Source organism: Sabethes cyaneus, chromosome 2 (assembly GCF_943734655.1).
Source record: "Sabethes cyaneus chromosome 2, idSabCyanKW18_F2, whole genome shotgun sequence".
Lineage (NCBI taxonomy): Eukaryota > Metazoa > Arthropoda > Insecta > Diptera > Culicidae > Sabethes > Sabethes cyaneus.
In genome coordinates, this window is record NC_071354.1 from 50,405,881 (window position 1) to 50,429,331 (window position 23,451).

Here is a 23,451-nt window from a genome sequence, read left to right on the forward strand (position 1 = left end):
TGATCGGAGCTATTGTTGTTTGGGCGAAGGTCAAGTATAGTTATAGCTTATGGGCGCCTCCGTTAAAATATAAGTTATAATTTACTTTAAGATCTGCCGTGGGTGTTGTTAGGTTTTGTTTTCGTTTCATACTAAGATCAAAGTCAGTCTCGAATTCGCCGTTCGTGGAATCGGATCGAGTAGAGAATCAAACAGTTTTCTTTTATCGGAAATTTGTTTAGAAAACGTGAAGTTATTTGATCGAAAAATGAAGAAAGTATTTCGCTATAAATCTTTCCGAGGTTACATTTAGTTAAAATGAATCTACAACTGTTTTCACGTGTGTGCGTTTCTTTTGCAGAGGAAAGCAAACAAGCGAGTCGTATTTTTACGGAACAGTGTATCTCGCTGAAGACCCGACTGGAAGAGATGGCTCGCGAGCTGGATCATATCATCCTGTCGCCAATGCCGCGTGATTTGGATTCGCTCGAACATGCCGTGCAGATTTTGGAAGACTATAAACGCCGGCTAGGTCTGCTGGAGCCGGATCTTAAGCACTTGCAAGAAACATTCCGTACGATTACGCTGAAAACTCCGGCTCTCAAGAAGAGTCTGGACAATCTGATGGAACTGTGGAAGGAATTGAATACTCAAGCCGGTTTGCACGGCGATCGGTTGAAACTGCTTGAAGGCGCTCTAGCCGGTCTGGAGGATAACGAGCAAGTGATTTCCGATCTGGAGGGCAAGCTGTCCCGACAGCTGGAACTGCCTTCCACACAGGAGGGTCTCTACGAGGTGTTCAAAAAGCTGACCACCATTCAGGAAACGATTTCCGCCCAGCAACCGGAAATGGACAAGATGAACGATTCCGCTGATCAGCTAGGTCGCATGGGTGTACCGACGAAAGTACTCAGCGATCTGAAACGGTTACACTCGAACGTTGAGCGTCTGAACTCACGCTGGAATAACATTTGCGCCCAATTGGCTGAAAGGTGAGAAAAATCTGTTGTGAAATGTTAATTTTATGCGAAATGTTTTGAATTCCACAGATTACGAAGCGTGGAAACGGCCATCGGATTGATGAAGAACCTTCAAACGAGCATTGTCGTTGAGGAAACTTGGGTAGAGAAGCAAACCGAGAAGCTGCAAGCGTTGCCAACGGCAACTTCTGCCAGAGAACTGGACGTAAGTAGACTGCATAAGTTTTAAGTGGGGAAGCTAATTCTCAGCCCCTATTGTTTGCTGTTTGATGACATTCTTACGTAAAAAACAGTAGGTTGACGTCAGAGTTTTACTTTATGGTAAATCATTGTTTGTTTTGATAAATTTGATGATGATAATGATGATGATGATGACGGTGTTATACGAGCAGGATCCGTTTTAGAAACAAAACCACCATCTCTAAAACGTTTCTCACAGACACTTTACAAATTGACACAAATCAATTTAGATAGCAGCTAAAATTTCAGAATCAATAAAATCTTAGCCTAACTATTTCCAAAGTAGAAAGATGACTAACAGCATTACTTTCAAGATTGAATGAGATAACGAAATAACGGATTAAGGGTATCAAATTAACATTATGCTCGCGGGAAAAGTAGATATTATTTAAACAAAGTCACAAATACAAAAGACATGGATGGTATTTAGCTATGGTACCTTGTGCTACTAGACAATATTAATATTTGAAGGATTTTTTTGACAATTAAAATCTAGTAACACAAAGCACAATGCCAAATTTCAAACTCAGAACAGGGCAACAGCTAATTCCGATCGTACACACAGTTCTAGTTCTAGACACATAAACTGACACAGCATGAACCGACACACTTGTCTGGTAGAGAAAAGACACACCGCTAACTGATGGTTTAGGCCCCAGTATCAGTACCCTCGGTAGACTAGTAGAAACAAATAACCAAATTGTTGTAGTACTATCTATGGCTACCAAGGCCAACGATAATTTACTAATTCGTTTAATTTTATCTTTTTCCCCTTTTGCATCTTTAAAAAAACACCCATCAAATCTACAAATCCAACCACACTACACAACCAACAACAATAAAACACCAACACCAAATGCCAAATTGAATGCAATCCGACGGATCCCACCAACCCACACCCCACCACACCAACAAACAAAAAACCACAATTTGTCGTCCCGCTCGCTCGTTCGTGTGTCCTACTTTTCCCTTCGAATCCTGGCGCAATCCTGGCTCGTTGGCTGGCTTTCATTAGACCATGCTGGGAGAGGCCATGGAGCGTGCGCCAAAGATCGAACAGGTTAATCTCACCGGGGGCCGCTTGATCCGTGAAGCTAAGGTACGTATCACGCGCGGATGTCACGGCGTATGATCCCGGGTGCGAGATTTTACACACTCTGAATTTCTGTCTGAATCTCGCATCGGGAGGTCGCGTCCTGGCTAGCCACGCGCTGGAGTTTGCTCGCAAACCAAAACAAAAAAAAACAAGGGTAAAGTGTAAGAACCGATTCTATTGGTTAAAAACAAACAAAAATTTTCGGTCCTATTTGTTGCCGTTGCGTGTATGTGCGTGTGAACTTCTCCTCTACCCTTTCTTTTTCTACGTGATTTTCGCTACTGGGTTCAGTCGTGTGCGTGCTTGGGATTTTCGCTTGGTGACCATCCCAGAAATATGTGTGATCCGATGTGAGCTTACGTTTGTCTGTGCGTGTCCGTAAAGAAGTTTGTGATGTTAGGAATCTTGCTTTCACTTACGATCGACTTCGAATGAATGTCGGTTGAATTGGTGCTGGTTGCTAAATTGACCCCATTTACCCCTGTTCAAAATTGGCTTCAGCAAAATTTATTTTTAATCAATAAAAGTGAGCCGACCGCAAAGCTGGGGATTTTAGTTATTAATTTGTAGCTTTTTAAAACAGAGTAGAAATGTGGCTAAACTGCGGTGCCAAACAGGCAGCTGCTCGATGGTGAAGGCGATCTGGCTTATCTTGCATTCTTGCGGTAAATGGAAATTTTATCTCACAGCTTATCATTCGCCGCGGGCAGCTGCCGGCACTAAGAAGCACCCGAAATAGAATTAACTTGTTGCACAATTCGGTCTATTAACGAATGAGGGTCGAAATAATTTTACCCCCTCGCTAGTACACAAATTAATAATTAAAAACTCGCACTTTCTGATCGATCTTACATTTTCAACCCTAATAAAACATTAGTTAAAGCCATCTTCTACCAGCGAATACTAATCGTTATAATAACTCATACATTCACACTCACACAACTGCCTCGAAAACATAAAAACACACCCACGCCTGACATGAACAAACATTTATACCCAACATTCCCAACCAACCAACCTATCGAATCGCTAACCGATCAAAACTGGCCAAACCAAATAATCCAACAACCCCGTGGATCCGAAAATAAAACCCCCCCTCCGAACAACAACAACAACAACAACCAACACCACCGTATAGATCTACGATGGCAAGTGTCTGCACTACATCGACTGGCTGGTGGAGATTCGACCGAGCTTTTCGCCTCCCCGGCAGGACCTGCGGCCACCGGACGCCGACCCGGGCGCCACCGAAGTGTACTCGAAGCGGCTGGACATGTTGAACGGACGGTACGAATCGCTGATCGAGCAGTTGACGCAACGGCTCAAGACGGCGATCGAGGTCAATGGCGCGGACGGATTGGTGAGTACCTTGCTCAAATATGCATATTTTTAAAATGTTGAATATATTCTCTGAACGTGTAATGGAAAATCATATTCTAATAATTCAACTGGATTAAACGCCTCCGGAAATAGTTTAAATTGTTGAATCCAGACTGCTTGAAAAAGATGTTTTAAATTGTAGTGACGCCGGGTGGCAGGTATTGTTAAATTCACAAAAAAATACTATTGTGACAGATATTACTCCGTTTCTTTTGTGGTTTTTATTTCAGCATAAATGATACTGACGATAAACATCAATATTCATTCAAAAATTGAATGCTGAATGTAGCCATAACTTCAGTCAAGAATGTATAAGCAGGACGATAGAATAGTTTGAATCAATGCTAATGTTTTCGAAGAAGCAACTTATTTTCGCTCGTTCGTTTGGATATTCATGAATGCTCGATTTGCTGATGTTAGGTTCAAATATGCCAGTTTCCATTAAGCCTCGAACGGCTCGCCTGTAACCTTTTTTCGCAAAATCGTTACTGTGAAAAAACTTCTTTTCCTGGAACGTAACGTAACGGCACTAGGAATCGTCATTTTTGTAGACAGAAAACAAGAAAACCGAAATTTATTGCCATATATGCCTAGCCTTAACCCTAGCCACCACTAGGGGCTTCTAGAAAATGATGTATTACTATGATATCAAAAAGTTTGTAGAACGTGTCAAACCCGATAGATAAGGTTTTGTGCGCAAAAAGGCTAATAAACTGATTTTAAGGGGTCACGACAGAAAGCCAATTATATCACGCAAACCATACGACGTAGATACCTAGTATATTCGACAAAGTTTGATAAAATGTATAGTTCTTTAATTTTACTGAACACATGAACTTGCTAACTAGTTTCTACATAAAGGTAATTTTTTCAAGTGTGATATCCCCTTAATATCGAATTGTAAGAAAAAATGAAAAGTTGTAAAAGAGTATTTTGAATAACTTCCCCAAAGACACCTAAGCTCAGAAATGTCAAGAACGGCGAGAAAAGACTCTTAACCGTCTTTTTTAAGAATGGTCCCACTGTGTGTCGTCCGGCATCCTTACGACGTGTCCGGCCCACCGTAGCCTATCGACTTTTCCCAAATGGACGACAGGGTTCTCTCCAAGCAGTGCCTGCAGCTCGTCATTCATGCGCTTCCGCCACTTTCCGCGTTCAGTTTGTATTCCACCAAATATCGTCCGCAGTACCTTCCGTTCGAACACGGGAAAGGAGCGCATGTTCTGCGGGAGCAGTGCCACGATTTTAAGTTAATAAAGAACTACTGGTCTAATAAGGGTTTTGTACATCGTCAGTTTCATACGGCGGCGTATGGTTCTTGGTCGTAGCGTTTTGCAAAGGGCAAAGCAGGCCCGATTTCCTGCTTGAATTAGCTACTAAACCTTAACAGTGATGTTGTCTATGATAACCAGCATCCCAAACACACGAACTCATCCACCACTTTTAGTTCGTCGGTGTCAACGGTTACCACTGGTGGGAGACACGCGTTTGTTTCCTTTGAACCTCTTCCTTTCATGTATTTGGTCTTCGACGCATTTATTTTCAACCAAATTCTCCTAGACTCCACTTTTAGTGTGGCGTAGATTAGTTCCTGGCTGTGATATCAAAGTTATCTACAAAGCCTAGGAGTAGGCTACCCTTGCTGAAAATCCTGCCTCTCATTCGATGTCCGTTCGTCGGTGCACTCCCTCAAGGGCGATGTTGAACAGCATGCAGGTTAAGCCGTCACCTTGTCTCAATCTCGCTGCATCTCGACAAGACTCGGGAGTGCCCCTGAGATGCACACAAAACATATAATTCGTTCCAATGTAGCTCAGATCAGTAGCGTCAGTTTATTCGAAAAATCGTGTTGTGCCATAGCTATTCTCGATCGACTGTATCGTATGCTGCTTTGAAATCAATAAAGATGTGATGCGTGGACACATTGTACTCCCAACATTTTTGCTAGATCTGTTGAATGGTGAAAATCTGGTCCGTAATTACGCGAATTCCCATGAAGCCCATCTGGTAATTCCCTACGGTACCCTGGCTATCGGTGACAGCCGGCGTAACAGGGTCTGGGAGAGTACCTTGTAGGCGGCATTTATCAGCGTTATGCCGCGGTAGTTGCAGCAGTCGAATCGATTACTCTTTTTGTAAATGGGACGAATCATTCCTTCTGTCCATCCCTCCGGCAGCTTCTCCCAACTTTCGCCAGTTGTACGATAGGAACAGGGTTTCGATGGATCCTCTTTTTCTATAGCAATCACATCACCACAAATTCAGATTCATACCTTCCGTTTAGTGGTAGAATACGAACGCTTTGCGTAATACAACCAGCACTTCGCGCAGTCATACCTAATGTTGCGAAGCCCACACTCGTGTGGTCTAATTTTCTTACACACGCGTACTCATTCATTCTAACGAAGACGCCAGCATAAGCATCCCTTTCGGACTCTCGCTCTAATTTATTCATACACTGCAATGAGTTTTTGCGAGTGTGCATTTAGCTAACAGCTACGGTCGTCGCTCTCGTTCGTCATTGCAGCCCGTGCTGCAGATACCGATTACTCGCGTGAGCTCGCACTCCCGCCCGTGAATAAAATCGATGGCAAAAATGAAGAAGAAAAGAAAAAGCAATGCAAAATCTGTATCCCAGTGCGTCGCTAGCCCTTACGGGCAGCTGATTTCTCGCGAGTTTTTTGACTCGCGGGTAAACAAGGAGAAAGATTATATAAATATCATATGAGGCTGTCCTTTCGCGGCTGTTTGTTTTACAGTTGCGTAAGCATTGAATACTACGCTTCTCATACTCTCTTGCGTGAGAGTAGGCATCGTTGACTTCTCGCTCGATTTGCAACATTGGTCATACCTCCGATTATACAGCAAAACGAATGCGTTCTGCTTTTTTTTTGCATTTTCTTTCGATCAAGTTTCCTCTACCGTTCGGAGCAGTGAATGATTGTAAAGCAATCAATTGACTGGCAGTAGTGACTGGTAGGCGTGTAGTGGAACGAAAAGCAATCGCGCTATTGTATGATTCAAGACTACAAAAAACAACCAGCACATGCCGACACCGGGCGATAAACGTTTACTGTGGGTAGCCGATTTGGAGAGCATAAGAAAATCGAAAAATATGTCACCTTATGCTCCCGGTCAGTTTGCAGTCTACGTAATGTGAGAGGACGACTGTTGGTTTCTCTTGAGAGACCACGTAAATTGTAGGTGGCGGTCTTCGCAAGAGGCAGATTGACTGCATTTTAAAAACAGTCGAATGGTCTTTTTGAAGTGCCATTTGATTACAGAAAACATACGAATTCACGCAGTCACAGACAACTGGCAAGCCGCTTTCAAGCCCTGAATAGGAATCTCTCCAGGTAGTGCCTGCAGTTCGTGATTTATGCGCCTACGTCACTCTCAGCTATCTCTTTGTACTCCGCCAAAAATAGTCTGCAACACCTTTCGTCTTCCGTAAGTAAAGTTCCTGTCTCAACTTCCTAGAGGACTACCGGTCTGATTAGCGTTTTGTACATCGTCAGCTTTGTGCACCGGCGTATGCTCCTTGATCGAAACGTTTTGCAGAGGAAAAACGAGGCTCAACTGCCAACTTGAATGCGTCGTTGAATCTTCTTACTCGTATTATTGTCGGCGGTAACCAGAGATCCCAAATATATAAACTCATCAGCCTATTCTAGTGGATCGCCATCAATAATCACTGTCCGTGGGAGGATAACGTGGCTTTCTCAGGAGCCTATTCCTACTATACATTTGGTTTCGACGCATTGATTTGTAACCCAATACTCCTTAGCCTCCGTTTTTAGTCTGGCGCAGATTGTCTCCACCATGCCAAGTTTTCCAGTAATGACGTCGAAGCCATCTGCGAAGAGTAGGACACGCACGTAGCACATAACTCGCTCGAGGGTAGCTTTGATCAGTCGTTTCAGTTTGTCCGGAAAACCGTATTCGTGCATTATTTGCCCATAGCTGTTCGCGCTCGACTATATCGTATGCTATGAATAATATATGATACTACCACCTGCCTTAGCAGAACCTCCGTTCATAGCAATGAACCTATCATGTCAAAAAGAGTTGAACACATTCAACGATTGGTCATGCTTCCCAACTCTTGTATGAAGGGCCAAAAGGGAATTGGTCGATAAGCAACATCACTTACACGTACCAGGGATTTAGAGAATCTCCTTCCAAGGGCTAAGTCACCTGGGTCAATCGTTGAATAAACCGTCTTAATGCAGAATGACTCCAGCAGGTGGGGAGAAGAGCCCGCTCATTATCCACGATGTGTTGTTAATCGGGCCAAGATTAACCCTAGAAAGTTGACTGTTTCACTCTCCCTAGGCCCACCGCTTCAAACAAGTGCTCTGATGGTCCCTCCCTCTTCCCAATTCTAGTTTATTTATGAAATGTGGTATATATGAGTAAAAATAGAACAATCTCACCAGCAGTCCTTCGAATGGAATAGAGTTGCGGCCTTTTGGTTTCCATAAGTGCTTCTAATAATTAATTTATTTTTTCTTCTGGTATCCAATATCCATGTGCAGTATTAACACTCGTATTGGCCAAAGTTTTCACTATATAGCAAGAGCTGCTTCATAAACTAAAACGAAAAAAATAATTAAAATAACTTATTTTATGCTTACCTATTAAAAGGTCGTGTGGATCCGCCGTCTGCCCAAAACCTCGATTTTCAGATCAGGCAGCCGGGAACCACCCAGTATCGCACCTCCTAGCTTGGCTACTCAATAGAGCATTACCGGGGATTGCCACGTGGAGGCGCTAGGTAGGAGCTTGGGATGGCTAGAGCTATAATGGACGCTCCTCATTTGCCTTCCCCATTTCATACCCCGCTCGACTATATCGTATGCTGCCCTAAAACCCGTGGAAATATCATGCGTGGGCATGTTGCACTTTCGACATTTCTGGAGGATTTGTCGAAGAGTAAAATTTTGATCTGTGGTAGCATGGGCCCCCAATACAGCCTGCTTGCCTGGTATTTACTGCCCTACGAATTCTCTTGCTATTGCTGATAGGCGACGTTACAAAATCTGCACCTTTTACGTGGCCTTTTTATAGATGGGACAAACCCCTCCTCCGCACAGTAGTCCAAAAGGGCGAAAAGTGGAACTTTTTTCCTAGTGTCTTTTGTTTTCATTTTATCATTTATGGTCTTCAGCACATTTGTTCGTATGAATGTACCCCTTAATCTAAATCTGTCAAAAGTTAGGCATCGCTTACTATAATGAAAACAAAACAATAACTTTTTTGTGTTAAGAAATATGGACATAGTTTCTTCGGCAAAGTGGTAAGTATTGTAAAAACAAGCAACTTTGCTGTAGAAATAAAATTTCTATTTTTATCGAGTGCTGAACTATAGGGCATATTCTTTAAAACTTCTTTAAAAGTTGGTTTTTCATAGTTGGTTAGCTTTTCTTAGTTGTATTTTACAACAATACAATGTTCTAGGCAATTAACGAAGCTCTCAAAATGCAAGTTTTTGCAGAAGACCACAAATCTCTTGGACCTTTGGTTGCTGAGTTATCGCATGTTTAAGCTTTAAATTTCCATAGCTTCACGAGCGTATATGGTAAAATGGGGCAAGTGAATTTATAAAATCAGTGCTTCACCTTAAAGGTTAGGTCGAGTACTACAAACTTGTATAGGTGCCGCTTGTGCCTAACCACCCAAATGAGAGTACGGCAAGCATAAGTTTTATGTGTTTCGCGTTCGCTAAAGGTTCGATACATGTCCATTTTTTTTGTGTTCGTAGACACATGGTTTCTTCAGCAAAGTCTTAGAAAATATAAAGATAAACAATTTAGCTAAAGAAATGATATTTCTATTTTTATCGAGTGCAAAGCTATAGAGCATTTTTTATGGAAATTCTTTAAAAATAAGTTTTTCATATTTAGCGTATGTTAGTTACATTTTACAAGAGTATATGGTTCTAGGCGATTATTGAAAGACTCAAAACACATGTTTTCTCAGAAGGTTGCAAATCTCTAGGACCTTTCCTTACAAAGTTATCGCTTATTTAAACTTTATTTTTCCGTAACTTTACGAGCCAAAAGCGATAACTTTGTAAGGAAAGGTCCTAGAGATTTGCAATCTTCTGCAAAACGTGTATTTTGAGTCCTCCAATAATCGCCTAAAACCATATGGTCCTGTAAAATGCAACCAACACAAGCTAAGCATGCAAAACTTATTTCTAAAGAATTTCCAAGGAAAATGTTTTATAGCTCTGCACTCGATAGAGATAGAAATGTCATTTCTTTAGCAAAGTTGTTTGCCTTTATATTTTCTATAACTTTGCCAAAGAAACCGTTTGTCTATGTCTAAAAATGGATATGTATCGAGGTTTTAGTGAACGCGAAACACATAAAATGTATGCTAGCCGTACTCTCATTTGGGTGGTTGGGGACAAGCGGAACCCATACAGGTTTCTAGTACTCGACTTAAGCTTTAAGATGAAGCACTGATTTTATAAGTTCACTTGCCCCATTTTACCCCATAGACTCGTGAAGCTACGGAAATTTAAAGCTTGAATATATGATAACTTGAAAAGTATAAGTTCCAGAGATTTGCAGTCTTCTGCAAAAACGTGTGTTTTGAGAGCTTCGATAATTGCCTAAAACATTGTATTGTTGTAAAATGCAACTAACAAAAACTAAGAATGAAAAACTAATATTTGAAGAAATTTCAAAGAATATGCCCTATAGTTCAGCACTCGATAACGATAGAAATTTTATTTCTTCAGCAAAGTCGCTTGTTTTTACAATGTGTACAACTTTGCCGAAGAAAGTATGTCTATATTTCCTAACACAAAAAAGTTATTTTTTTATTTTCATTATACTAAGCAATGACTAACTTTTGACAAATTTAGATTAAGGGGGATATTCATACAAAGCATATAGCTAATGCTATAATTTAAAATATCTTGATTCATTTCTAGTCTAGGCTGTCTAGTCTACATAATATCTATTGACATGATTTACGAAATACGTCGAAGACATCGAATTCATCAAATATTGAATTTAAATTCACCTTTTATGATTTTCGTAAATTCACTGTGCAATATTTGGAATGAAAACAGTTAAAGTTACGCTCGATTTTACTTATAACCGACAGAGAAAACAATTCGGAAAAAGCGTGTGAATTTAAAAAAATGCCTTTTGACCAATGCTGACGATTTTGTTTTCAAAATGAAATATCAGAAGAACGGGCTTCAGCAAGGTTTCTAGCTGGTCTTCCGTTAATATTGCTTTTATGGTTGGACTGTAGATTGTTGATCAGTCACTAGTTTTTTACAGTTCAGAGAAACACGTTCCGAACTCGTTAACAGAGACTATGACATTCTCTTTCATATGTTAACAATGGTTGTAAATATAAATGGTGCACCGTGTGTGATCGATTGTTGTTTTCCAATGAACCTGTTCTCGACAATTTTTATTGCGAAATCTGTCGATAGTGCAGTGTGCAGTTTTATGCCCGACATTCAACAATTTAGTCATTTGGTTATAACCAAAATTATTCCCACATTGATTCTGTATATTGAAAATAAGGAGAAAACACTGCACAAAATCTTTCGTTGAAAAAGGCATTTTAGCTGAATCTGAAGCTGAAAATATTATCGTCAACTTATGGCTTTTTATCAGTCCAATTCTTGCCACTTAGTACTGTTAACAAGAACAGGAACAAGAACAAACATTGAATAAATGGGTTAACATGTATGTTGGTAGAACGTCTTCAGACACCCGTCGCCACTTGACGCCAACGCGGTTTAAGGTTAAGAGTCTTGTTTTGCACAAAAAAAAACATGAAAGCCGCTCCCACTCAGCCGCTGATGATGAAAATAAATACAAATTCATAAAAAAGCTGCGATGATGACTGCGAGAATTTCGACCAATTTAAATCGCCGCCGCGTCGCGTCGGTTGAATTTGTTGAAATTCGTTAAACGAGAACCGGTCGAAGCAGCAGCAAAATCACGGCAGCAATTTGCATTGGCCACGGCAGTTTGAAAAGTTCGTTTCTGTTTGTTTTCAAAAACAAGTATGAAATACGAAAAACAATAAACAAAAAATATCACTTTTCTTAGACCGTACATTAAAAATAAGCCTTTCGATGATCAAATTGGGCAAAAATGTTTCTGACGGTGGTTTGGTTTTTTGTTGTTGACGTTATGGAAACGATCTTTGATTGATCTACCCAGTGCCAGTCCGTAAGAGATTGCATTCAACCAACCGACTACCGCCTGAGATCATCGCTTATTGTGGAACCCACATTTCTCGCACTCCCGTGTGTCGGTGGTCGTCGAGGTGTGTTTTTGTGCTTGAAGGTGTCGGAAACCGGAACAACAGCGATATCGGTGTGCTCAAGACCAACCGGGTTGAAATTTATGATGCAGCACTTTGATTACAATCGGAAAGTAATGTGCGAATGGACCGACGAACGAACGAACGAAGGCAAATTGGCTCTCCAGTCAGTGAGGTGGTGGTGTCGTAATAAATATTCATAGGCACTGAAACACTGATCTGACCAATTGGTGACATCATATTTGCTCAAAACATCGAAGATAGGTGACTTCATTACTACGGTACCTACCTGGTTTCAACGGCGACAGTTCACAGAAGTGGCGTTTATGGTTCAACAATGGTGTCTCGATCACGCTGAAGTACTTGGACAGTACGTGCCGTACGTGGTAATTGCTTTTAAGACGCCAGTTTGTTCAACTCTTCGAGCATGCATGTGGTACCAGTTGCATCCAACCAGCTTCAGGTTTTCCGGAGACGAGATTGTTCTACGCCAAGCCATAGCTTAATTGGCATAGATTGGATAAAATACCAGTCGCCTCCATCGGTGCTGCTTTGTGCTATAAAAGTTCACCTCACTGACATTGAAAAGCGCATTACGTTCTATTCGTATTCCCAACACTGGCAACCTCACTCAGGTCTGTGATTCCGTCATCAACGAATAAGTTCAAGATTCGTCAACATGCAATTTCTGTCGTTTTTTTTCAACCCTCATTGTGCAATAATCCCGAGCAAATTAAGTAATGAATGGCCGCTTTATTACACTCTAGCCTTCGTGCGGATCTGACACCAACACATATGGGTTGGTTCCGCCTAATCTATAAGGGGTCTCAAATTGCTACGGAATGAGAAGGCTTACTGTTTATGGCACATGACATCATCATCGGTCGCTAAAGTCGTCTAGTTTGCAATAAAAAAATATTTGTGTGTTGAGGTTGAGATCCATCTAAACCTAACTCCAAACACAGATGATAACGAAAGTGGCAATTGAGTGGTTATCATTTTTAAATCTACAACCCGCTTTGTTTATTTACTCGCATTATTAGTAAACTTTTCATCGTGCCAACGAAGATGATATCATCGCGGCGCGACGACTTCAAGCTTGATTTCTGTCGTTCTTTCAAAGTTTCAACGTTGGTTGAGTTACCCTACCACCCTCTTCGGTGGTGGAGCTCGCGAGAGCTTTTGGGGATCCTGCCCTGCCTGATGAGAGAACTCAGAGAACTCCCAGAGTCGCCGTTATTGGCGGTGAGTTGCTGTGCTGCCACGGTCGGTTTGCCGGCGTCACCGGTTCGACGTTAGTCTCAGTATTAAAGTTTGCCTCGGACGAAACGCGCGCGATAAGTAGTACGGACAGAGAACGGAATTTGAACGTTTTTTTTCATGCCGGCTATCGTTTATAGTATATAGACTCAATTGTTCACATCAGTTTGAATGAATAAATTTTTCGTGAAGGTAGAGCAACGGCGCGCGGACATCTGGGAATAGCATTCGTTTCGGCTGTCGGGGTGTTGGTTTTTTGAGGAATAATAAGTGAATAAGAAGCGAATGAGGCTTCTTCGTAATATAGGCGGTTCATCGAAGCGAAAAGGATTATCCACGCGGGGGAAGCCAAATCATAAACTGTGTCGCACGTGTTAAGCCATTGTTGTTGTTGTTGTTTTTTACTACCAACCATCTTACACTAATGTTAGTAACCGGCAAGTGCAATTTGTGCTTGTTGTATCAAATCATTTCTACGTCTCAGTAGAAATCAATAATTTCATTTGGAAATACGCCAACAACTGGAAACTGACGGAAAAGGTCGAATAATCGAAATTGAAATTGAGTTTCGGATGCACTGGAAAAGGAAATCAAATGTATATAAAGCTACATACCGGCATTGTACCGAGCGTCTCCATCATCGCCTGTACTGGGCTTAACCCAGTGACACACTAGACGGGGCATACTGGTGTACCGTCGTCTTGGAGCCAATAGGGAGTAATGGGTTTACTGTTCGGCATTTCATAATCGCAAGTTTAGGTCTCTCTATATGTATGTGCCGATAGAGTTTACGACTTCACGAAGGTAGTAAATTGCAGTTCGTGATAACAGATGTAAACATAGATTGACTCCCTGTGTGCGGTGAAACTGAGCTTCTCCAAGTTGAAGTTGGTTTGTTTCATTAATTGGAAATTTGCAATGCAGTGGAATGGAGAAAATTTGCAAATGGGAAGTTATCTTCGATCCATAAAATAATATTTTATTTTTTATATTCAAGAATTTAATTAACTACAGTGGAGGCTCATAACTTTCCTACCCTTCCACGTGAGACTACCAACATTCCCCAGCACATTAACATATTCAGCAGTCGGCGAATAGCGCCGCGCATGATATAACACAGTCGGAACAAAGTTGCACGCAACCCTCAAAACTTGAACTTGAGGGTCATTGCGGGGCATTCTAATCTTCTATCTCTCACACATGAAGTCGGTGTTATTATGAATTGCCCCTCTGTTTCGCATCACTATCAGCAGCAGTACCTTTCCCCCCTTCGTTGTAAAGAAGATTGCCGGCCTTCATTCCAGTTCAGGTCGAGGAATGTTTCGCCGGAAATTGAACCATACACGAAAGGATGTTTGTAAGGTTGTATTATGCAAGCCACTCCGGTTCAGAAAATCGCTCGATTGCGGTCTTTATTTTTACTACCGCGCTGCTAGTCTTTTTAAGCAGTTAAGTGAAACATCTCTGACGTTGTAGCCGCGCGAGCAGGCAGGCAGGCAAAATAGCAAATTTATTCCGACGGGGGCGACCGTGACCTTCACCGGCCTCGACTAAAGCGTCAATTGACTGTGTGGCAGGTTTATTTTGTCCATAGCAAAACGTTTCACTTCACAGTCTTTCACTTTGGATGGAAATAGGTTTACAAGTTAAAGATAGGCAAACAACTGGAATTTACCAACAAAGCAGCATAAAAAAAAAATATCTCTTCAAATGTTATCACAAGCTTTAGCACCTTTTGTGATAAGGATGTAAATACCGCGACGCGACGCATTGTAAACAATTCGAAGCAGGAAAGTGTTTTTTTTATTCAATCAGTCATAAATAAAGTCACTCATTCGAAGGCAGACTAAATTGCCGTGACCGCGAACCCTAGTTATTTACATTTATCGCACTCATTCCCGTCGTTGACTTCAAAGAAATTCCGCGAAATTTCCTCTGCTTTTTTTTGGCTTGCTCATCATCAGTCTTGCTAAAGTCCTCCGCCATCAATTGGCTGGCACTGGCACGTTGATTGGATGAACGATTGGTGCACCATAACTTTATTTTATATTTAATTTTTTGGCATGACGTTAGCCTACCAAAACCGGAGCCACACTTTCTCGAAAATGGACTCGGGGACCGGCAGTTCGTTCGTGATGGCGCGATAATTTGAGTTAGTCAAGTTTGTTTTTATTTTGCACGTATGAATGTGAAGTGGAGCGTTCCCATTTTGTGTGTTTAACAATTGGTCACTTGTGCGGCGGAGCCGGCGTACATTCGTATTCGTATGTTAATGCTGTTTACGAAACTAGGAAAGTGCAATTCAGGACAAACGTCTTCTTGTTGTGACTACGCCACTCTCAACCGGATTGTTGTTTGATATTCTTTCAGCGTTTTCATTTAAATAAAGCAGCTGTAAATTCAAATTCGATTTCTGCTAATTTGCAATGCAATTTGGGAGATTTCGTCTGGATTTATTTTGTGCATAGAATATTTAGATTTTGACTCCTTAGATTTTTCTGCTTATTTTGAGAATAATTCTACGTAGAGACTATTTTTCGATGATTCTTCCCATTTCGCACTTATCACTTCGTGCCAAATTGCAACTATAAATGACCGTTGCAGTCATGGTAGATCTTAAACAGCGGCCCCAAAACGACGTAAAGATCGTTGAAGCTTCCCTATACCCATACGTGGACTGGCAGAGCAGATCTGATGAGAGTCACCCGAAACGAATCTGACGGAATACAGATTATATCGTTGGCTTGCAATACTTTTTGCAAATACTATCAGTTCATTATTCTTACCGGCTGGACATTTGAATCTTTGAATTTGATACCAATTCCAAAGTCCATAAGGTCCTTGACGGTCGGACTAGAATCGCTAACCACACCATCAGTCATCACTACATGGGCAGGAGTGCACACGCGATACTCTCACATTAATGCTTTGCTCGGTTCTGAGATATTAAATTATTCAAAACTAAGAGCAATTTGTTTTTGAGTTGGTTCTGTACGCCCGTTTTTGTATTTTCCAAACTCAACCGTCTTTGAAAAAACACCCAATTGAATAGGACGGATTTCACGCCAACTCGACCAGAGGTTGGCATGACCCTTTCAGAATTTATTGAAACTTTTTGTGTGTAAAGAATTCATGTAAATAACAACTTTGCATACTTAGTTTTAAAATTGGTCTAGACTAACTTTTGGAAAGGGCTTATTATAAAATAAAATATAAAATATTTTATTATAAAAAATATAACTCGAAAATTAATGGACCTTAAAAAAAATCTATGGGTGGTTTTAGAAAATCTTCTGAATTTTAAAAAAAATACTGTAAAAAATAAAAATTGATTTCTACACTGAGAAATAAGCGTTTTAAAAACTAAAAATCGATTTTTCAAAAAAGGCCATCTCAGAAATTGATGAAATTTTTTTTGAAGATAGATAATTATATGGCCTACAATTCTTTCATACATCGCAAAATGGACATATTTAGGGGAAAAAAGTTTTTCTTACAAAAATCATTTCTACACTGAAAAAAAAATAGCATTTTAAAAACTAAAATTCGATTTTTCATCTCGAAGTTTTCCTAACAAAAACTTACACCTATTTATACCTTTTTCCCCGGGAAGAACTTGAAAAATTTTTTGTTGGAAAATTTTTATCCCTTGAATATACCCATTTTGCAATACATTAAAGGCTTGTAGGCCATGTAATTATCTACTTTCAAAAAAAATTTCAACAATTTTCGAGATGTGCTTTTTTGGGAAAATCGAGTTTTAGTTTCTAAAATGCTATTTTTTCCAGTGTAGAATTTTTTCAGCATTTTTTAAAGAAAATTCAATAACTTTCGTAAAAGTCATTCATAGTTCATTTTTTTTGTAGGTGTCATAATTTTCGAAAATACTTAAATACCTTTTTTCCGGAAAAGGTTTTTGTTAGAAAAACTTTTTTCCCTTAAATATGCTCATTTTGCGATGTATGAAAGAATAGTAGGCCATATAATTAACTATCTTCAAAAAAATTTCATTAATTTCTGAGGTGGCCTTTTTTGGAAAATCGATTTCTAGTTTTTAAAATGCTTTTTTCTCAGTGTAAAAATCAATTTTCATTTTGTTCATCATTTTTGTAGGTCCAATAATTTTCGAGTTACATTTTTTATAATAAAAAAGAGAAAAAAATTAAGCCCTTTTTTCCGGAAAATGTTAGAAAAACTTTTCCCCCTTAAATATGCCCATTTTGCGATGTATGAAAGATGGTGCAACCTCGAGGTGTGGCACTGGCCCACTGGGCCAACAAACCATTCGTCGCATCTTCAAATCTTGACTGGGTGAGCCTGCAAGAATCGCAGCATTAGCCCCGGTACTGTCCAACTCTTACACCTGACTGCGTTTCGTCTGTCGTATAAAAAACAGAAGGTCAAATTTCTAAAACGAAATGTAGCCTAGTCTTTGCTTTGCTTTAATGGATTGGATTTAGATTAAAAAGTTTATTTCATAAACTAGGAAAACGTGATTGTTGAGCGAACGAAACATGGACTTAGATTTGTTCCTTCACAATTCCAGTAGGCCTGCCATCCTAAGATAAAGCCTGATGAGCAAAGTTTCTCCAATTTACTCGGTTGTGGGCTGCCGATTTTCAATTTCTTGCAGATCGCATACTTTCCGCTAGATTTTACTCCACTTGGTCTAACCATCTTGCTCGCTGCGCCCCTGGTTGGGCCGTCGTGGTTGGGCCACGTTTTGGAATTCGCCCATAACTTTCATTTCAAAAGGAATTTTGGAAATCTAAATACCTCGTTGCAAAGATCTAAGAACAAGGTATATTTCCGAAAAGTTTTGAATTGATTGCTTGAAAAATAAAAAAGTTATAGGCATTTACGTGGAGACAAAAAATGTTGTCATAGTCGGGCTATGTTGTACAGGTTGGGCCAGCGCAGAAAATCTAAGACATACGTATTGATATTCTATATAGAGACATGAAAAGAATGAATTCCGTGGACAACGGCTCATATAGGTATAAATATCTTATTTTTAATTGCATTTTTTTCGAAATTTTGGCGATCTTGTAAAATCAATATTGCTACCGAAGTGTACAACTACAATGAAAAAACAACAAAAATCTAGGTTTTCATCGTATTAATTTTGCTTTTTTTCATCACATTTTACGTGACTGACATTCTCTAGCGATTATTGCGCTTCTGCGCTTAAAATTATGGTGGCCCAACCATGACTACTCAAGTGGCCCGACCTTTACAATTAGCGCTTTTCTAGTATTTCACCTTAGCCTTCCCAAACACTTTACTGGAGGGGATTTTTCTATAGTCTACGTGTGCAGCAAAACACACTTTATCCATTTTCAAAATTTATCTCGATAATTGTATTTCATGAATCATTTCTTGAAGAAAAGTTCATTGCGCCTGGAAAACTTTTTTTGTAAGATTTAGTCACTGAACTCAGTACGGGTGTTTTGAATACACGATTGAAACTCACAATATTGTGAAAAGTTAGCTATCACAGTAAGAAGTTTTACAATGGTTGTATCATAGGTATCATGAGTTACTAAAACTGTAAAATCGTGATGACCTGACCATAACCTTTTGAATACTGAGTTCGCGAGCATTGTCCCATTTTAGCCCCGAGAGACCGCAATCGTTTATTAAACCCAACCTTTTCTGCTTCATGCTTTAGTCTACTGTACTGTTCAGCCCCCGCCACAGATGTTCCGTCGATAATATCCAGATCATCAGCAAAGCAAACGAATTGGCTGGATTTGTTGATGATCGTGGCTCGCGTGTTGATATCCGCTGGGTTCATAACACCTTGTAGCGCTACCTATGTTGAACAGCATGCATGAGAGTCCATCACCTTGACGAAGGCCTCTGTGTGATTCGAATGAACTCGACAATCTACCCGAGATACGACTGCAACACTGTGTATCATCAATCGTAGATTGAATCAGTTTGATCAGCTTCCTGCGGAAGCTGTTTTCGTCCATGATTTTCCTTAGCTCTTTTCGGTCGATGGTATCATATGCGGCTTTGAAGTCAACGAACAAATGGTACGTGGGAACTCTGTATTCGCCGCCCTTTGGTGCATTTTCCGCAGTGTAAATATTTGATCCATTGTTGACCGTCCTTCAACGAAGCCGGCTTGATAAGTTCCCACAAATCTGTTCACAATTGGTGATAGGTGGAAAATGATTTGGGACAGTCCAGTCCCACAGTCCAGCTCCAACAATCCAACAGTCCAATAAGATTAGGCAGTTAACCCCATCTCTCCGCTTCTCCGGTAGCTGTTCTGTCTATTTTTTTATCTATACTGATTAAAATGGTGACACTAAAATCTAAAAATAGCACAAACAGAAAAACGAAAGTGATGATGACCAATAAGTTTGCGATTTTGTGAATAATTGCTTGGACAATTCTTTTGGAAAATGTTCGTCATGACAGGTACTGAAAGAAGGAAAGAAAAAACAATGCTATAGTTTCCCAAAGAAAATGTAACCAACATTGGCATTCCATTGGTGGAATTTTTGCTATTTTTTTTGTTTTTGACACGATCTCTGATCATTTTGCGATTCACTAATTGCTCAGGATTAAATGATGACGCTATGGCGAACGGGTTGTTCGAAAACATTTGTTGAAATCATTTGTTGTTTCGGACGACGTTTCAAGGATTTGTTTGCTTGTTTTCGGGGTAAAGACATTTTAAACTGGGCCCCGGCAAGCATGGTTTTGGTTGGGTTGTTTGTATTGTTTTGTTTTTCTTTAAATACTCTCTGACTTCACTGAACATTTTCGGAAGGTTTCTTGTCTTCGGGGGGAACATTTGCGCCGGTTTGTTTTCTTCTAAATTTAGGTCACGTTTAAATGATTATTGTTTAAAATGATTGTTGTCAACCTGTATAGCTTATTCTAGTTTGAAGTGAGTCACAAGGTTTGAGTTTCTTGAACTTTACTGGAAACATCCCAATTCAGCAAAAAAAAAATCCGTTTTAAAAACTTACGTTGCATACTCAAAATATGTTTATATTGAAGCAGTTGGTTTAATAGAGAATTTAACAGATATGGCGAAAATATGAGCTCCCAGTTAGCCACGAGGTGCGTTACTGCACTGATCTAACAGAACAGTCGTCCCATGTTCGATTTTCAACTGAGAGAGGCTGTAAGAGACAAGTAGGATCGTCGCACTTGCTCGGCAACTGCCCTGTATAATAACAGTTGACTGCAAAGCCTTTTGAAAAAAAATCAGAAGGTCAAGCTCCAAAAATGAAATGTAACATATTGGATTTGCTTTGTTGTGGCAAAAAATATAAGATGCAAAATATATTTATAGACATATAATTTGAAATTGAAATAAAATACAGATAAATAGTATCAGTTGCACGAATTCGGCTTGTTGGAAGTCCAATTTTTGAACAAGTTTTTAGGGCAACGGACGCTGTATATTACTGATAACGTAGCGAATGTTGTCTTCCAAGGCGTCAATAGTCTGCTTATTGGCGTAGACCGGAGACTTAACATATGCCCTACAAGAAATAGTTCAACAGTGATAAATATTGCATGACCTCGAACGCTCGAGTTCACGAGTCTATCCACAAAATTACTCGTCCATCGAACGTTTTTTTTTTCAATAAAGCCACCATTGAGGCAGGCGTGACGTGGCATGTTGTGCCGTCTTGTTGAAACCACGGCTCTTCCACATTAAGCATACTCATTTGTGATACAGAAAAGATCGGTAACGATGGCTGTGTGACGGTCACCACATTTAAGCTGTTATAATTTTTCATGCAAAACTAACGATTTCATTGGCTCAAAAAGCCCATTAAATAGTAACATTTTCAGAATGTAACGTACCATTCTACACATTCGGCTTCAGCTCTTGAATGAGCTGTATATTCTACGGTTTTAGATTAAGAGCCTCCTTGATAGAAAATTCGTGCGAAACTTGTCCACTGTGGCTTGATGCCGAGATGGTCTTAGTAAAGCAAAGCAAAGCAAAGCCTTGGGCTTTAATATCTTTCTAAGACTTGACCCTTCTTTATCGCGATTTCACCGCCGGATGTTAGACAAAACCGGGCTAGCACAATTGCCCTACTGACTCTATCTAGCAGTGCCGCCCAGTCGAGATTCGAATATACGACGTTTGAGAATTGGACCTTAAAAACAATGGAAAACGACCTTGGTTTTCATCGAAAAATCATCTTCCCAGATGGAGCACATTTCTGGTTTGTACAGGATTATAAGCAAACCGAATTTTCTGTATTGGTTTTAAAGCTATTCCAAGAGGTGTTCATCAATTACCATTACATACCGAACAATTGGTGATTTTGTGTGGTTTATTGCATGGAAGTTTCGCAGGCAAATGATACGATTACGATTACGCTATGGTGGCATATCAAACAACGTTTTTATCACAAGATGGTAAAATTGATGGCGATGACATTTAGTTCCAACAAGGTGGCGCAACATGCCACAATGGACTTATTAGGTGGAAAGTTCGGCGAATCGTTAATTTCTTGAAACGGACCTTTCAATTTGCCACAAAGATCTTGCAATCTGATACCGTTAGACTATTTTTTGTCGGAGTTTGGTATTGAAGAACGGCCATACCAGTCAAAATGCCGTCATCGATCTCTTATAAATCTAAATTTTCCTACAAAGAAGACTAATAAGTAACTAAATAGCTCAAATTCTCTGAGTTTTTTACTTTGTCTATACTTTGTACATCAACAAATTTGTGTCAGATTGTACCCACCATCGACACAATTGCTTCAATACTACACGATTGAAATTTTTGATCTCAAAAAGCGAACGGTGTGCGCCACTTGTAGCAAGTCACGTAACTCTACGTGCATATGATTCGCCTCTTATTGCAGAGTGCCGCGAATATTTTTAGATGACATACTATCAAGCGCATCACGAAATATTTTATTTCGGTGCGTCTTTCACTTTTCATTTTGTCGCATTTGAATTTATGTCAGTAATGTAGTATTACGCAAAAGAAGGTTGAAAATTATTATTGTCAATTGCTGTTCACATATCAATAATCATGACGATTTGCGAATAATCCAAAAAAGCCCCAAAGGAACTGTAATAAAAAGACAAACATAATAACGGAAACACATTGTCTACATTTTGTGCGTATGATTTAGCGTGTGAAAATTATGCATAACATTTTTGAACGAGCGTCATTTCACACCACGTACAGTCTACAGTCAGGCAACCGCCAGCAGCGCCGAGCTGACCTTACTGGAGGGCATCGCGGGCGCAACTACCGCCAGAAAAAAACAGCTGGTTTCCTCTTCTACTCCGATCCATTCCGACGACTGACAGATGTTTCTATCTACGTAAAACAACTTGTTTTTTGGGGGAAAAAAGGTAACACGGTAAAATATATGCAGTAGAATATTTCAAGTTTTGACTAATCGTGTCACGACGTTTTGTTGGTCGTTTTTTTTTTTTGTTGGTTAATCCATATTTTCTGTTCCCTGGGAATGGGAGCAAGATGTCACACGGAGTGCAAATTTCGAGCTATACAAAACGTGTGTGGAAACATGATACCCACCGGACCACCACCGGGAACCAACCGTATCACGGGACAGCTTCAAATGTGCTAAATTCTATTATTTCGAATAGCTCAACGGAGTTTCTCATGGCGTGTCGTCGTGCCGATGTACTGTTGTACTGCCAACTACAAACACGTCAGTACCAACCAAAACTAATGCGAAATACAAAGCACGGCTGGTAATCTAATTTTTCGAGCAAAGCAGAGCAGAGTAACAACTTTATTGCTTTTGTCAACTGACCAGCAAAGGTCGGGTTTCCGTCGTCGGTCTCGAGTCTCGATGTTGCGTCACTTTCTTTTTTCTTCTGACTGATTGTATCGAAAAGGTACTAAATGTAGAACATGCCTCAACAATGAATTGATTCCTTCAGCTTCAATGATCGTCGCAATGAAATCGAGAAAAAAACAACCGCGAAAGTGACATAATGATCAAATCTCGTCGCGTCAATCGGGTGATAATTTCAAATGTCAAAGAATGTTAAACAGGCAATCTGAACGGGGTTATGTGTTTGAATGTCAAAATGAACATCGTTTTTGGTTTCTTTGTAAGACCGTAAAAAAATTTCTCCTTTGTTTGAAATATTTCACTTTTTTGTATTCAACACCGTTTTATAGTCTGCATGACAAATCGAATCCTTGACTATTAGACCATTAAGGGG

At 40.1% G+C, this 23,451-nt stretch overlaps 1 protein-coding gene across 16 annotated transcripts in view; it reads left to right on the plus strand.

Annotated features, from left to right (window-relative positions):
* LOC128737898 (microtubule-actin cross-linking factor 1) overlaps positions 1-23,451 on the plus strand; it is a 401,187-nt gene that overhangs the window by 317,234 nt on the left and 60,502 nt on the right. For all 16 annotated transcript variants that reach the window (XM_053832661.1, XM_053832646.1, XM_053832647.1 and 13 more), the window contains 4 exons: positions 341-971; positions 1,029-1,164; positions 2,215-2,298; positions 3,434-3,655. In XM_053832661.1, the coding sequence (XP_053688636.1) occupies positions 341-971; positions 1,029-1,164; positions 2,215-2,298; positions 3,434-3,655 (1,073 nt within the window). The remainder of the gene's footprint in view (positions 1-340; positions 972-1,028; positions 1,165-2,214; positions 2,299-3,433; positions 3,656-23,451) is intronic.